The sequence below is a fragment of the Pavona decussata genome, unplaced genomic scaffold (genome assembly GCF_977016875.1).
Source record: "Pavona decussata unplaced genomic scaffold, jaPavDecu1.1 SCAFFOLD_273, whole genome shotgun sequence".
Taxonomy (NCBI): domain Eukaryota; kingdom Metazoa; phylum Cnidaria; class Anthozoa; order Scleractinia; family Agariciidae; genus Pavona; species Pavona decussata.
Window position 1 is genome coordinate 1,619,233 of NW_028145675.1, and position 17,996 is coordinate 1,637,228.

Consider the following 17,996-nt stretch of genomic DNA (forward strand, 5'->3'; position numbering starts at 1 on the left):
CACGATGGCACTTTGTTCCTTTGGAGGGGTAAGGGATAAGTGCGGTGCCTCCGCATGGGCTCCGCACGAAACAGGAATAGTTCCTTTATTATCCTGCGAGAATGATATGACTGAATGGCTGAAGGAAAAGTACAAGGGGTCAGGTGCATCTGGGGCAAGAGGAAGACCTGGTCATACCAAAGCAGCAGGTGATTCAAAATATCTGTTAGGCATCATACACGCGCACAAATGGCTTTTATCACGATCAAGTGGACTCTTTTCTGTTGAAGAGAGACCACGATATTTTACGATATTGCCGTCTCAAATTGTTTGTTTATGACTGATTGAAGATTTCCCGAGGTAATTTACTTGATTCTTGGGATGAGAAACAAACATTCAACAAATTGTTCACAGGAAGGGCAAAGGGGTTGACTAAAACTCTGGCCTCGTTTGTTATTGTATTTAGCAACACAGGTTTTTTGTTTTACTATCTATGGAATCCACGATTATAATTCTGAACTCTTTTAATGGAAACTTCCACTACTCTAATCCTGCTTCGTGATAACAACCCCGTGCGCATGCCCGTAACGCAATATAAGACACTACATCTCTCCCTTCCTCCAAGAATGAGAAGGGTAAATGTCACTATGAAAATGTCACTATGCACGAAAACAAAAACAAAACTCAACATATCGTTTCCTTAGACTATCTGTCTAAATAATGTCCAAGTTGCATAGTCCTTGAAAATGTTCAGGCAAATGTTCAAGTTACATAGTTCTTGAAATGTTCCAAGCAAATGCTCAAGTCACATAGTCCTTGAAATGTTCAGGCACTCTTCTTGTTCTCTCCGATCTGCGAAGTGCAGGGGGTGCTTCTGGTTCATCCTCAACTGCTTCATCTGCTTCATGATATCCTTCAGCTACATCAGCTGCTTCAGCTGTCTCAATGCTGGGTGTAAATATTTCTTCCTCGTCACTTGGAATGAGTTGTACTGGTACGCTGGAAGGCAGCTTTTTGAAGAATGACGCATTTCTGGTTACAGTGCGTTCTGCGTTTTGGGCCGTAATCATGCTTCCTTTCTTGTCTTTTATCTCAAGTGGCTCAGGTTTAAATGGTGTGGACATCTTGTTCTGCTTGGGCTGTTTTAGCAATACTTTGTCACCAACACTTAGGTCTGTGTTTTTGGCATGGCTGCATCTATCCGCATATTCTTTCATCTCTGTCTTTCTTTTGGCATCGGTTTGTCTAACCTCTTGAGGTGCCAGATCGTGTTGTATCTGAGGTAGTGTGGACTTGAGTTTTCGTCCATTCAACAATTCAGATGGAGACTTTCCTGTGGTGCTGTGGGGGGTTGCCCTGTACTGTCGAAGAAAGGTGAATAGCTCTTGCGTCCAGTTCTTGCCTTCTATGACGGCTGTCCTAATTGCCTTCTCTAGTGTTCTCATCAGTCTCTCTGCCTCCCCATTTGCTCTGGGCCACAGAGGAGTTATTCTGCGATGAGTGAAACCAAGGTGAGTGGCAAACTTTTGGAAATCTTCGCTGTTGAAAGGTGGACCATTGTCAGTTCTTACTACGTTGGGAATTCCTTGTCTAGCAAAGATACTGTCAAGGTGTGGAATTACTGCTTTTGCCGATGTTGACCTCAGGATCTCAACTTCTGGATATCTGCTGAAGTCATCAGTCACGACTAGCAAGTAGTCTCCATTTGGAAAAGGACCACAGAAATCCATGGATAGCTCTTGCCACGGACCTTGTGGTAGTGGGGACATTTGTAGAGGCTCAGAAACCGGCTTTGTATTATGGTTTGCAGCTTGACATGGTAGACACTCTCTCACCATTTCTTCTACCATTTTATCTATCCCTGGAAACCAGACTGAATCTCGCAGAAAACGCTTCGTCTTGACGATGCCTTGATGTCCACTGTGGGCTAACATAATCACTCGCTGTCGTAATCTTCCAGGAACTACTATGCGGGTTCCTCTCAGAATTACACCATTTGACACTGACAGCTCCTGTTTGATCTGTTGGTACTGACCAACATCCTTTCCGACTTCGTGCCACTTTTGAGTTGTAATCACCCTTGCCAGGTTCTGCAATGTTTCATCTGTTACTGTCGCATCTTTGATTTCTTGAAGGGTAACGGCAGATGGCATAGCATTAGTGATCACAAAGTTGACATAGGTATCAACTCTCGATACATGACGGGGGGTCTGTGACTGCTTGGGATCAGGATGACGACTCATGTAATCGGCTGGGTTGTCTGCTCCTGGCTTGTAAACAACTGCAGTTTCATATGGCTGTAGGCGCAGCTGTAGTCTTTCAAGTCTTGCAGTTGCCTTGCAGGTGGGGTTGTTGAAAATTGTTTCTAATGGCTTGTGATCTGTGATGACGCGAAAGGATGATCCATACAGGTACAGGTGAAAGTGTTCAACTCCCCAGATCACTGCCAGGGCCTCTCTTTCGGTTTGACTGTAACGGCTTTCGCAATCAGTGAGTGAGCGACTTGCATAAGCTATAATGTTCATTCCTCCATCTGCTGTTAATTGTGTGAGAATTGCTCCCAGTCCAACAGGGCTGGCATCAACGATCAGCTCTGTTTCCAACGAGGGGTTGAAGTACTTCATGACTTCTGGAGTTGCCATGCGAGACTTAAGACAAACAAATGCATGTTGTTCTTCTGGGCCCCACACCCATTTGGCATTTTTGTGTGTGAGTTGACGGATTGGAGCGGAAATGGATGCAAAGTCCTTGATGAAGCGTGCAAGATACTGAGCCAAACCAAGAAAACTGCGTGCCTCAGTTGCATTCTTGGGAGCACTGGCATTGATGAGGGATGAAATTTTCTTGTCGTCTGCACTGATGCCGTCTGCAGAGAAGTGATGGCCAAAGAAGTCAATGGATGATTGGTTGAACAGACACTTGTCAGGGTTCGCAGTTAGATTGTTTTCTCTCATTCTCTGAAGAACAGCTCGTAGAGCCTTGTCATGATCAACTTGGTTCTTGCCAAACACTATTATGTCGTCAGATATGTTTCTTGCACCTTCGACTCCCTGTAATACCTCTTCTATAGACTTCTGAAATATTTCAGCTGCTGAGTTGACTCCAAAGGTGAGTCGCTTGTATCGAAATAAACCAATGTGCGTGGCAAAAGTAGTAATGCCTCGAGAATTTTCTTCCAGCTCAAGTTGGTGATAGCCTTGGTTTAAGTCTATCTTGCTGAACACAGTGGATCCATTCAGATCAACGATTAGGTCTTCTACAGTAGGTACTGGGTGTCGTTCCCGTTCTATAGCCTGATTGGCCGCTCTCATATCGACGCATATGCGTATTCCTGTCTTCTTTGGAACTACCACTATCGGGGACACCCAAGGAGTCGGTCCTTCAGCTCGTTCTATTATGTCAAGTTCCTCTAGATTCTTGAGCTCGGTCTCGACTTGTTCTCGAACGTGAAATGGTAGTCTACGGAACCTCTGAGCAAGTGGTCTTGCACTACTATTGACATGTAATTTCGCAGCTTTATCTTTCATCTTCCCCAGCCCCTCAAAGCAATCTTTGTATTCCTCCACGATGTCATCCACCTGGGGTGCTGATACACTGTTTACTATGCGCAGCAGTCCAAGATCGGTTGCCGTCTCATAGCCTATCAGGTTTCCATCCTGTCCGTCAACGACACAGAATTGTGCGACCTTGAATTTGTTGGTCACTCCCGACTTGATGTTGGCTTCGAATGTTCCAACGACTGGCAAAGGCTCGGAAGATCTGTAGCCATAGATCTTCTTTAAAGTAGGTGAAATGTGAATATTCTCCATCTGATTGAAAGTATTCGTGTCAATAACATTCACTCCCGCTCCTGAGTCGATTAGACATTTCACTGTCTTTTCTCCAATGATAACTTCAGTTAATGGTTGTGCCTTGTCACGCACGGAGTGGAGAGTGATACGGTAGGTGTATTCTTCATCAGTGGACTCATCACTATCTCCTTCACCCACTGTGTTGACTTTCTTGCCAGTTAATCTACTTCTGCACACCGTAGCGAAATGACCCTTTTTGTGACAGTGCTTGCACGTTTCTTTCAGGGCTGGACAAGGTCGCCCTTTATGAGGGTAGTGTTCGCCACATCTGTAGCATTTCTTGTTTTCGGACGTTCGCTTTTCTGTCGTGACTGGCGATACTTTGGCTAACTTTTCGTGCTCCTCGATACCTTTCGCTTGCTTGTCAGACATTTCTAGACCCCGGCCATAGGCAAGTAAGTCTTGTGAGATTCATATCTTCTCGTAGAGCTCTTCGCCGTAGTCGTGAAGATGAACAAGAGACGACTATGTGTGATTTGATTTCTTCGTCTTCATTGGCAAACTCACAGGTTTGAGCCAGGCGTCTGAGCCGTGTGCAGTAGGAATCTAGCAATTCGCCAGGATTCTGGGTAGCATTTCTGAACATGTAAATTTCGTACGTCTTGTTTACTTTGGGCTGGAAGTAAGCATTCAAAGCGGTTACGGCTTTGTCGTATTCTTTCTCTTCGCCCTGGTCTGGAAGTGTTTCGAAAATGTCGGCGACTTCCTCACCAGCGGAGTATAGTAGCAGCGCTCTCTTACGTGTCGGATCTTTCACCTCATGAGCAGCGAGATACATTTCACAACGCTTCAACCATTTTTTCCAACGCGGACCGACTGACGCGTCGTCTTCATGTACGGAGAATGGAGGAAATGGAGGTAAAATATTCGCCATTTCTCTTCGGCAGTTGTGTAATCGTTCGGTGTAATCTTGTGATGCAATTTTCCGGGGAATCTTCCGTGGCGAGTGTATATTATCGTTCAACTGAGTCGAGAAGTCTGGATTTTCACCTCAAAACAGTTTCAAGATGGCGGCCAGCGCACGTGGTGGTGAGAAGAATGTTGTTTTTTCCATTGCTTATCCGATGTAGTTGTTTCGAAATGACTGTAAATTGAGTTGTAGTTGTAGATGAGCTCGTTTGGGATATCCTCGTCGCCAGTTATGGAATCCACGATTATAATTCTGAACTCTTTTAATGGAAACTTCCACTACTCTAATCCTGCTTCGTGATAACAACCCCGTGCGCATGCCCGTAACGCAATATAAGACACTACACTATCGAGCTCTCCTAACTGTGCATTCCTTCTTGACAGATGGTTTCATTTACTCCGCTCTAGAGGACTCTGAAGTAACGGGTCACATCGGCACTGCTATAAACTGCAGCTCGTATATCTCTACGTAAGTTTATATATCTATGTATGCATGGCCATGCTCCTTTACTGGTGGGTATTTACAAGAACTGTTCAGGCTGTTAACAGACATAGATTATATGCTAACGAACGTTTTCGTTAAGCTAACTTTATCTTGTAATCATAATAAAAATCAGGCCTGACAAAATATAGAGACTTTCCATGCTTGGAGCAACGGAGAAGAATTATGACTTGGAACTGAATATTAATCAATTAAAAATTCAAGCATCGTTTAGAAAGATCGTTATATCGAGGTTAGGCCTTCGTCATTTGTGCTGTTTGATGGGTACTAGGTTTTCAAAGTACAAACTAAACCTTGTTTTGCTAAATCAGGGTATTTGTTGTGCTAATCAAAGGCCTTTAAGAGCAATTGTAAGGTAAGAATCAGAGTATTTCTAAACAATTAAACTGATTTGGCTTTAGCAATTCATTTTCACTGACCAAATACAGAATAAGGGCTTCATGTCAACAATTTGGTTTGTTTATGGCATGACTTATGCTCAAAATTCCATTTTGCATGACCTTATAGAGGCATGGAGTGTTTGTGAAAAAAATTCAACAAACCGTGATAAGCCAATTTTTTCTCAACTGATTTTGATAGTTGGGTCACTAAAGTAAATAACGGTTTAGGTACGGATGTTATGCAAGAAGGCAGGTAGATACACCGATTTTTTGAAAAATGGCAATTTTAAGTTGTAATTTTGACATTAATTTTGGCTTAACTCTAGCCCCAGGCTCCTCTCTGTCCAATGCCTTGAGGGCAAAGTCACATGCATGAAATGAGAGCTCTATTATAGTAATATTCATGGTCAAATTCATTTGGCAGCACAATTTACCAGTTGGGTTTTATGGCACTTTCAAAATGACCCCTGAAAGGCTGGATTTTTTGTGCTCAAAGGGCAAAAAATGAGACCCCCCCCTGAAACTCTAAAACTTAAAGTCAGAGAAGTGAGCCAAATTGGCTTTTCAAATATCTCATGGCAACCAACTTCTGTGCCAAGTTTCAGCCAGATCGGTTGACCACAAGTTTTGGCCCCTGGAACACTTTCTCAGACAATGACACTTAAGTAGCTATAAAAAGAACGTCAAAAGCTGATTTGGATATGATTCCGATGGCACGTTTGTGTATAGTAACAAGTCGGCAAAGAAAGAGAGAAAATAGAAAGGAAGTCGAAAGGAAGAAAAGACAACGCAGACTGATAATTTGGTGTAAGAACGTTTATAGAAAAGAATTCTGACCTGTTGGGCAAGGTTTAAGGACAAATGTTGTCTATTTACATGATGTTGTCTAAATAACTGTTTAATTGCACGACCCCACAAGTTGCTACAGGATACCCTTTAGATGCGGCCGGGCTAGGATCGCTTTACTTCCGTTTTAGTTCCTTAACGAAATCAGACAGGTTTTGAAAAGATCATGATAACAAAAAACCCTAGCTCTGTTGTAGTGGATTAGGGGGATTACATGGTAGCTATGTTTGTCTTTATGTTTTGAAACCTGGGATTACTTCCAACACGATTATCAGTATTGTGTAGATCCTGAGTCACCAGATGTAGAGTTTGGTCACAGTAAATTTTTTTTATATTCTTTATTCCGTTCATGATCCCTTTAGCTCTGGTTTACAAGCTCAAACTCTGGTTTACTGTGAACAATTTCATTTCTGCTTTCGGCTATCAGTTTAAATCGCTTAAGCGTCAATCAGTTCTACCTACTTAAACAAAAAATTCTGTAAATTATTGCAACATTTGGTTTCAGTCTAAATTCAACATTATCGCTCTGAGGCTTCACTCAATCCAACAGTGTCATCATACGTCACTGGCTGTGCGCGCATCCGCTTGCTCTCCTTTCCAGATTCCGAGACTCCGATGATTTTAAGCAGAGTACGTTGTGTTCAAAACTATTTCCGGAAAGTGTTTTCTATTGAACTTCCTAGCTATAAAGAATTCGACAAGCAGTAACTGAAACTGTCCAACCGTAGGCTGTTTTGATGAAAGATCAATAATTATTTTTCTTTTTACTGACTTGATCCATTAATTGCCTTAATGATACTTCGTGTAACTATGGACAAATGTCTACTCTGTCTCTGCTCTGTTCCCTCAATACTGGCTACAGGCCTGTACTAACTGATAAGTGCTAATGTGTGTCAGTGGCCTCACTGCATGGGCAGTAAATTATTTAGATAAATTAAATTAATGATCAATAGCAAATGAAAATATGTAACAAAGCTAAAGTATATACGGGAGGAAACTAACAGACGCAGAAATAATCCTACCCTAATCCTATCGTGATCCTTAACTTTCAACCTCCTCGTTGAACGTCATCGAAAACTTCATTAACGGTGTACACTGATATTTTTAAGTAATCTTTATTTATACACGGTAAAAATTCATCAGGTCTAAAAAGGTACAGAAGTATAAAATGTTAATATTTAACTCTAAAATACATCATATACATAGTATGCTAATTACAATGTTAAAATTTACTTATCCTAATTAAAACCTGTTTTCCATATGAATGCCGTGCCTTACTTTTTTCCTGTCAGGTGTTTGTTTAAAAGTGTTTTGAAATTACTCGGAGATTCTGCTTGCCTTAAGTTTTGAGGAAGACTATTCCATAGGACAGCACCACTGTAGTTAAAACAATTTCGAACGTAGTTTGTGTGTGGGAGTGGAGTGGATAGATTATTTTCAGAATCTTGGAAAGTATAAGGAGTAGTCATGGATCGACTTGTAAATTTGGACCCTAGGTATTCTGGGACAAGGTTATTAAGAGACTTTTTGTATGTTACCGCGTTGAGTGCTGAGATTTTCCCAGTTTCATCTTTCAAACAGTTCAGAAGCATCAGTGTCATAGTTTGAGAAGGTTAGGGCCTGCGCTGCACGATATTGGAGCTTTTGAAGTTTGTCAGCTAATTTTATGCCACAATAGGACATTTTCACTATGGCGTCATTTTCCTGCAACTACACTACTGTACCAGAATCCTTCTGTTTTTATCTTTTCTCATGCTAATTAGAGCTATTGTTCTTTGCTCTCCACTGGGATTACAAAATTTGCATTTGAAAAGGATAACGAAATGAATTCTGGTAGTTGTAGTAAAATGACGCCATCATGAAAATGGCCTATTTCCCCAGACAACGCTGCAATAATCGAAATGGGTTTGAATTAGAGCCTTGTAAATAAGATAAAACGTTGATGAGGGAACAAATTGTCTGACCCGTTTGACTGCTGCAATGCCAGAGGCAATCTTTTTAGCCAGCTTATCGATATGGTTCCCCCAGGTAAGGTTTGAGTCAATAAGTATCCCCAGGGATTTAGAAGTTGAAACTTAGTTTATGGGGGTACCATTGATGGTTAAAATAGGAGTGGCAGTTAGAGTTCTTAGCTTTTGTCTGGAGCCGATTAGAATAAACTCGGTCTTGGTCATATTCAGTGTAAGTTTGTTTGCAATTAGCCATTTGCTGATGTTTTGCAAATCTTCGTTGAGAAAAGATTGAATGGCGTTCACATCGCTATCAGCATATGTAAGATGTGTTTCATCAGCATGCATTCTAGGTATTCGTTCCAGATATTTCGAAGAGTCGAGTGTTGGTGTTAGTTCGTGTTCCTTTTTGTATTATAAGTTGTTCCCTTTTTTTTTGTTTCTTTTCTTTCAGCCCGTAAATACGGCATTTCGAACCTTCTAATTTAAGGACGGTGCCTACTATTGTTACTGCGCATACGTTCTGCGCATCTCGAGATACTCGGGTTTCCTATGGGTGGTGCCTACTAGTACAGGAATATTTTTGCGCGGTTTAAAACTATACGAAGAAAGCAGAACTTAGCAAATGCTTTTTGTATCTCAAAAGAAAATTGGGGGTAACCACGCATTTTTCAGAGATAATTAAGCTTTAATTTAGGAAAAAAATCCCATACATTGCTTTATATTTTGGCGCTTTTTAGAGATATTATTGCTTAGTTATCTCTGAAAAATGCATGGTTACCCCGAATTTTCTTTTTGGATTCCAATAGCCCTTGCTAAGATCTGCTTTTCCCGCATAGTCATAAACCGCACAAAAATACTTCGGTATTTGTAGGCACCGTCCTTAACGGCAATAATTTCCTCGTTATTATTCGTCTTCTGCGTACATCTTCGATCAGGATCCCCAGCATGACCGCACCTCATCCCATTCACCCCAACGACAACCAACCCCCACCACCACCCCCAGACGACGCTTTTTTGTATTCGTACCCAGATCCTTCACTACTGGAAGGCCCCTGGGATTCCCGGGAAGTTTTCGAGTTTCAAGATGGCCGAACTGGGTAGCGTCTAATCTGTCTAACAAAAGGCTGGATGCTGTATGATTTATGTGGCGAAGCTGGCCAGAGGAGAGAAAAACGCAGACAGGAAGTCCAACTAAAAGGAGAGATTAGTTTAACTGGGAGAACACTGTTTGGGAAGACACCAAAGGATAGTAAAGGATATCATACTGTTGGTTGTGGAAGCGAACTAACTTCTCTCAGAAAATTCAAGAATTTGCTGATCGATTGACCGTGCACACGAGGAGAACTATTGTCCAGTAATATATTTGGACTACCGGACAAAGATTTAGAGGTGCAAATCTTTGCTTAGTTTAATTTCAGTGAGTTAAATTAAATGTTTTTGGAAGTTTAGACTTGGCATTCGATTCTTCGATTCACTTCCGGTTTTGGCAGGCTAAGAATTTCTCGACTCTTTGAGACCATACAAGATTTAAAAAGAAACTAATCATTTGACGTTTTGCCTCTTCACTAGGAAACGTACTCAACCCCCGAGGAGACGAGAAATATTCGACAGGAGAGAGTTTATCTGACTCTGAAGCAAATTTTAAGATCAAGGACTGGATAATTAACCCTGACAACAGTAAGTTGAAGATTAGATCGTCTTCTAGCTTTCAATTCTTTAGCATGAATTATTAAGCTAAATTGTTTTTTTCACTTGCAAGCTGCCTCCTGGTATGAGTGATGTAGTTAGAGTCTTAAGTACAGCTTAGATCATCAACAGAAAGCTACACATTAAAAGTAAACTCAGCACAGCTTATTGCTTTGTATTCAGAACTACAACATCAACTAACTTTTTTGTTAAGTGACTAATCAGTGACAACATTATACTGTAAGGGGTAATAATGTTATTTTTTATTGATAATCAATCAAGCAACTTTTAGAACCAAGCAATATTTTTTTTTGCTTGATTGTAGTTGATACCATATGCCCAATTTAATCCAGAAACCTCTGACATATCTGGTTTTATTTAGAAATCATTTATCAAACATTTGAGTACATCTAGAGTACATAATCACTAAAGACAGCACCACCAAGCTTATGGTGACTGGTCATAAATATCCAGAACACAAATTTTTGTACCTTTCTCAGAAAATATTGGCCATGATTGTCTGAGAAAGTGGTTTTGGAAAAAAAAAAACAGTTATATCTTTAGTAAGTAGTAAGTACATGTAAGTAGCAGTTGAACCGGGAGTATATCACCTGAAAAACACTAAATACACTGTATGAAAGGAAATTGCATGGGTCTGGAAGCATTGATTAAGCAGAGTTGAGTTTGACGAGTTTGGGCTTGCATTTGATCATGAGAACAACAGTAACTGTTGCTTAGTAACAAAGTGATAGAATGCTGCCAGATAAAGATCTGGATCCACAAGTCTTTGCATTGAACTTTAATTCAGTACGTTAAATTGAATTTTTAAAGAAGTTTAAATGGCCAAGTTAAACTGCTGGCATCTTTCAATTCACTTTTAGTTTGGAAGGGGTTCTCTTTTCAAGCAGACAGGTTAATTCTTAAGAAGAAACTAATCATTCCACATTTTATCCCTTTACCAGTAAAGTTGCTCGGCCCTCGAGGAGAGGCAATTGCTCTGCCTTTAAATTTCTGACTGAAGCTCATTTCTAGACATACATAGGGTCATACAAATCTGACAGGTGAGTGATTTCTACCCCATATTTCAATACTTTTTGCTTGAATTTAATCGTATTTGCTGGTATACTGTTTTTTAAAAAACTCTTGTTAGTGACACAGTTTAATAAAGTCTTGTATATGTTGGGGTTCAAAATTTTTATTGGTTTAAACCAGTTTAATTTTTGTTTTCTTTTGTACAGTATTCATTACCATAATCTGAGACAAAGGGAAATGAAAATTAAACTGATTTGAAAATTTTTAAACCCCCAAAAATTTAAACCACAATGTATATAGTTCAGTACTGGGCTTGAACATATATTACTTATAAAGCTTTATAATGCTTTATAAACATACTGTAACAACAATAGCCATTTTCAATTGAGTGTGATAAAACTAAAACCAAATCAATCACTCTGGCCATTCACAGGAGATGTAAACAGACAACAACAACAATTTATTATGAAAATAGACAAATTACAATATTGATACCGACAGTTAGCAAGGGCTATTCGAGGTGGGTAGCATTTACAATTGTTTGCACGCTTAACAGAAAATTAACAGCACAAAAATAGAAGTGATTCAGTAAACAAAGAGAAAGACAATTAAATAAGAAAACAGTGCAATGAACAAATCTAAATAAATAAAAAAAGAAACACATACATACATGTACATGTACCTGTATCGAGCACCAAGTGAAGGAAAATATATGCGGCTACAATATTAGGTACAATTGATTTTGGTTTTGCTTCTGATTGGTTGAGAATGTAGTAGGAGTCTCAGAATATCAAAGTATACTATACATGAATTACTTTTGGCACTCAACTGTAAATATCAATAAGTAATCAAATAATCAGTATGTATATAACCCATCAAGTAGGACTGCTTGTCAGCAATTATTCAGAATGGATCCCATGTTGCCATATTAAACCCGAACAAAAAGTGGGACATATCCTCTGGATAATTTGAACAATCAGTGAAATCAATCTTCGGAAAAAATGTCTACCTGCCAATCAGTCACTGATTATCAATACCTGTTAGTTCATGTTGGCATTTTTTGGCGATGTCCGACAATAATTATTGATAATCATGCAAAAGTGGTGGAGAATCAATTGTCATAGATTAAGATTAAGAAAATAATTCTAGTTCCAGTGTCTTACATAATAGCATAATAACTATTAATTGCTACATTGTACTTTAAGTTGAATGCTTGGGATGATTTGAATTTGAATTTATAATTATGCACATCAAACATGCTCTTGCTAACAGGTCCCTATCCAATCATGCCATTTATTTAGCAGATAAATGTTTCTGTGTAGAAGTTGTAAATCTGAGTGATAAAGATTGACAGTTTTGCTGGAGGTTGAGATTGAATAGCAAAAGAATTAATGTCGAGGAAAGAGGTTGCATGTTAATCGTTGCTCATCATGGTAGATACAATAATAATAAGGGTATTATCAGTGTCATGATGTACTAACTTTGAGTTGTAAATCACAACGTTTTGACTGCTTACTGCTAGTCTTCATCAGGAGATGAGGGTCGACTACTTCTTGCTGGAGCAATGAAGATCGAAATGCACCAATCACAGCCAACCATCATGATATAAATGGTGCCGCGTGACCAGTTGACCTCATCACCTGATGAAAAGACTACCACTAATATAAACAGTGGAAACATCGGCATTTAAAGTCAAAGTGACTACATCGTGAGACAAACGATAATAAACTTATTATTAGCAAAAGAATTAGTTCCCAAGAGATCGAGAACGTGCTCAATAATCAATATTAATGTCAGTAGCTGATAACTATTGTTGTTAAAGTTGAGTTAGTATTAATATATGCAATTACCAGTATCAAGTCATAAACGGTTTTGTAATTTAAGGGCTGAGTACACTGCAAGTGGTCTCTCTTTTGCTTCAAAATCCATGGGGAAAAACAAAAAACAAAGTTAATGAGCATGATATCCCAGGGACATATAGTGGCAAAGCCATTAGCTGCAAGTAGTGTGGGTGCTGGAAGACCTCCCGGCACCCACAGTGCTACTCCACACTTTGCTGCCTGCGTGTGCAACTCATGGCTCATTGTTTGCTGCTTGCCCCTAAGATATCATTCTCTCCCAGTTTTTTGTATTTCTTCCCTGTGGATTTGCAAGTAAAATGGAGACTACTTGCAGTCTAAGGGCTAAGAGCATAATTAAACCTTCTCATGTCAAATTTTTCTTTAAGTTTTTGTTTCACTGAAAAGTGCCTGGGTTTTTTTTTATGTGGACTAGAAGTGAATCAGTTAGCACATGGGTTCTGTGTTTTTTCTCTTTTTACTGTTTTTCTACTATTTTCTTTCTTTTTTGCTGACTCAATATTTTGGCCTTGGTTTATCTGACAACTAAGCATAAACAAGGGGTGGTGGTGGGGGGGGGGGGGGGGATTTGTGAAAATTAAGCCTCTGTAATGGAAAATCCTAGGGGCTGGGGGATCCCAAGGTATTACTATTTTATGGAACCAACAACTATATGTTAAGTTTCTCTTAAATTGAGCTTACAGACCAATGTTTTTCCTGACATGTCCCAACCCTTTAATGTAAATAACCAGAGTTTTCAATTTGCTGGCCATTGCTATGGCAGTGTACCCACTCTAGTAATAATCCTTTACTTGAGTCCATCACTTTAGCCCTAGGCTGAATTAATGTACCATTAATTTTCACTCAGTCAAACTAATAATCAAGGTGTACCAGTGCACTTTTTTCTTGGCAAATTCTCGCAAAACTTTGCTAGGTGTGACCTATGCCTAATGCAATAATAAATTTGGGGTGGGGTACAATAGTTTAAGTACTCAGCTGTTTCTTAAATTAATCCCTGTTGAACAGCTCTCTCACATAGTCTATCTTTTTTAGCACCTGTCAAGAACACATTGAATAAATATGGTTGCAACTTCACAAAGTGCTCAATTTTGGTATTTATGATCATTGACAGACAAGTAACTGCCATGTATACATTTTATAAAATTGAATGGTAACGTAAACTTTTTTTCTGTATTCGTTGTTGTAGAGGTCAAGAATGTACGTTATTACCTCATTTTCACTGTACGTGTTTTAAATTCTTATTTACCAGTGGTACAAAGCAACGCTCAGCCTGATTGAGAGACTGGGAACAAGATGAAGTGATTCCAGCACCTTTTTTAAAAGGTACACCCTAATGTATCTTTTTGACCTCTGGCTGCTCTTATCTTCTACATCCCAAGAATTATTGCCTAAAAGCTCTTCACTATTAAGCCTTTCAACTACAATCCTTATCAGATGGTTTGGGAAACTTGGAGTTCATTTCCTCTTCTCTCAAAGTTGTTGTATTTGAATATTTTGTTTTTAAATCTCATCAACAACCCCAACATCTGTGCTGTAAGCTGCTTAAATTATCCCTCCTGGACCACTATTCATTGTTGAGCACTAGCACTTCTAAAGATGACGGATGGGTCAATAATTATTGTTTGTGCTTTCTTCATAGTTTTTGTACAGGTTAGGAGTGGGATGGGAACAAGGGAACAAATGCCTACATATGTACATATGTACACTGTACACTGTAGAATAGCTACAATGTCATAAATGATACATGCATGATAGTAGGTTAAAAATAAGCCACTAAGGCAAGAATTAAAACACAGGTTTAACTGGTTGAAGAATTCAAAAGTTAGACCATTAGACATCAATGAATGAGCATCTGAACTAGTAATTATTGGAAGGTCTTTGGTTCAACTCCTGATAGGAGCACTCAGATTTTTTTTCCGAGTAAGCTTGTGTCACTTACTGAATGATACACCATTGTCATTTATTTACCAGGCTTAAAATATTCCATCACATTTATTCCATTGTTAAGTCCTCCAGGGTCTTTACTGTAATTGCACTGGAGAGGGGAGGGGGAGAAGGAGTATAATTTCTGTATATATGTACAGTGTAGCTGTAAATATGTGGGAGTCCCCACTCTTAAGGAACCCCCACTTTTCTCACTCTTTCCCCCTCCCTTCAGCTATGCCTAAAAACTTTATATCACATTTCCTTGCATTTTAAAAATATTCAAATACTTACATTAATTTTATTATATCTCCCACGAAGTACATGTGGTGTGATTGGTCAATTTTGTGGGCCGTATTTCACTGTACGGCCTGCTAAACTTCAACTAGTTTCCCACACACCCGATTATCGTCAGAGATTTAATAAATATCTTACTTATCTCGTTTTCTTGGTCAGTACTGTGAGTTACTGATCGTTGTTTTTCCTGGTGATTTATGGCCCATGCGCTTCGTGGTTGGGCCATAAATCAACAGGAAAAAACTTGGTCCATAACTAACAGTACAGACCTCAAATTCGGTTAGTAAGAGGTATATACAATAACACTTAACACTGAATACTTGTTATATAATTATAAAGAGATGCCTAGCAGTTAGATACCAACAATCATTCATCGTAAGTCTACTTGCTGTTAAGGTTCAAGTTATCTGCTTCTTAATTATCTGCTAAGAGCACAAGAAAAATTTAATGCTTGAACTGGTGTCCTCTTGCTCTCTTTATACTCTCCATTCCAATTGTAATCAGTACATTGCATTTTCCTTGAGGGACATTTTGGAGGACACTAGGATATAGAACCACATGTAACTCTTAAAGGCTACATGTTTATGAGCGTTAGGCACTATTACAGCTGTATATATCACCCACGCTAAATACAGACCCTACTACTACTACCGCTACTACACTAAAGCAGTAAATTAAAGTCCCTGCCAGAGAAAGCGATTCTTGTCTCAGGCACACATTCATTCTCTCAACCATTTTGTGCTGAAGAGTATTTTCAGTCTCAATGTACGTGTATCATAATGTTGGATTTCATTCTTCATACTTGTATACAGTACAGCACCTGTAGATCAGTAATATACTGTAGTTAGGCCTTGCATCTAGCACTTTAACCACTCTTCCCCATTTATTTAAGAACAATTCTGCTTTCAATTATCAATTAAGGCTCAATAAAGATCTTTTTGATATGCCTGCAAATACTGTAAATGCTTTATTAAGTCCCCTCTGGGGCTTATTAACTCCATACTTGCTTCCTCATTTATATTTTTTTCAGTCCGATAAATAAATAAGAGAGTGGGAACTTAACGGAGAGAGAGGGCCATAACAGAACTTATATGGTAACTGTATTGGTATTTAATGCTACGTTCTAACATGTGCATAAATACTGTGGTACTGTACATGTACTTGTGCTAATAATGCCTGTTATTTGGCTCATTATACTGTACATGTCAGTGGTAATTTTATGTCCAACAAAAAAAACAGAAAAACAAAGGCACTGAGGAGTACGTGAAGCCTTATGAGACTATATGTTTTTGTTTTTCAGATTTGTTTCGAGGTCAGCATTGAAATAATGTCTCAAGACGTGCCTGAATCTAAAGTCCATTCTTCTTCTGATGCAAAATTGAAAGTAACTCTTCTTGGTAGCGAGTGGAGCTCATCAGCTGGTGGTTTGTCCACACTAAACAGAGAGCTTGCAATTCATCTGTCACAACACCCTAAAGTTGAAGTCTCTCTCCTGGTCCCAGAGGGTGCTTGTAAAGATGAAGACAAAAGAGAGGCTAAGAGATATGGAGTAACTGTCGTTGATGCCAAGAAACGCCCAGGCTATGAACCTCTAGATTGGTTAGGCGTCCCTCCTAAAGATCACAAAATGGACATTGTTGTTGGCCATGGTGTGAAGCTTGGCCGGCAAGTACAATTCATAAAAGGATCTGCCTACTTTTCCAATTGCAAATGGGTGCAAGTGGTGCATACTGCTCCTGAAGACCTCAGTAGGTACAAAGATTACCTTGATCCCATTTCAAAGGGTGAAAAGAAACACCAGGATGAAGTTGATCTCTGTGAAATGGCTGATCTGGTTGTGCCTGTTGGACAGAGGCTGGAAGATTCGTACTCTTCATATCTCCAACGATGCAAGGAGAATCAGGATATTTTCCCTGTAAAGCCAGGTCTTTTTGAGAGGGAATTTGGGGACTTAAAACAAGCTCCTAATGAGAGTGGTGAATTTAAAGTGTTGTTATGTGGTCGTGGTGATGATGAAGACTTTGAACTAAAGGGATACAACATTGCCGTTGAAGCATTTACTCATCACCTGCTGAACAGCAAGCCTTATCATCTGATCTTTGTGGGTGCTTCTGAAGGAAAACAGGAAGAGGTTAGAGAAAAACTTCTCCAACGTGGTATCGCTGAAGAGCAACTGACTGTCAGAAAGTTTGAGCAAAATAGAGAAAAGATGAAAGACTTACTCAATGAGGTTGATCTTGCCATTATGCCGTCCAGATCAGAGGGATTTGGTCTTGTTGCCCTTGAAGCCCTGTCAGCTGGTTTACCCATTCTTGTTGGTAGCAAGTCTGGATTTGCTAGAACATTAGAGAACATTCCTTATGGAAAATCATGGATAGTCAACTCAGATGATCCTCCAAAGTGGGCAGAGGCAATTGAAGGTGTCCGTGCCAGTCATGCAGTGCGGCTTGACGAGATCAAATTTCTGAGAGCTACTTATGACAACAAGTACAGTTGGAAGGAACAATGTGAAGCACTTGTGGAAAAGATGTGGAGAATGGTCTATGGTATTGGTAAGATTTTAATTTAGTTTTTATTATCTAATGATCTGTTCCAAACTCAAATTGCTTATTAGGGCGAAGCATTCAAAGAAAAGCTGTTAATCAGTGCTTTCCCATGAGTTTTTTCGTTTTCCCAGACATAATCTTATCTTCCGAAGTGAAATTTTAGATGTCTTTTACTTATGGTTTATGGTGCTGTAAGGAGTAAAAACGAGAATTTGAAGCCATAGTATATTGTTT

General features: G+C 39.4%; 1 protein-coding gene and 1 long non-coding RNA gene across 2 annotated transcripts in view; one reads left to right on the forward strand and one right to left on the reverse strand.

Annotated features, from left to right (window-relative positions):
- LOC146455533 (uncharacterized) overlaps positions 1-17,996 on the reverse strand; it is a 234,614-nt gene that overhangs the window by 172,631 nt on the left and 43,987 nt on the right. The window lies entirely within an intron of this gene.
- The window catches only part of LOC146455534 (uncharacterized), a 194,741-nt gene that overhangs the window by 162,795 nt on the left and 13,950 nt on the right, over positions 1-17,996 (forward strand). The window contains exons 4-5 of the mRNA XM_085094258.1: positions 14,246-14,319; positions 16,517-17,768. Coding sequence (XP_084950384.1) covers positions 16,544-17,768 — 1,225 coding nt within the window. The 5' untranslated portion in view covers positions 14,246-14,319; positions 16,517-16,543. The remainder of the gene's footprint in view (positions 1-14,245; positions 14,320-16,516; positions 17,769-17,996) is intronic.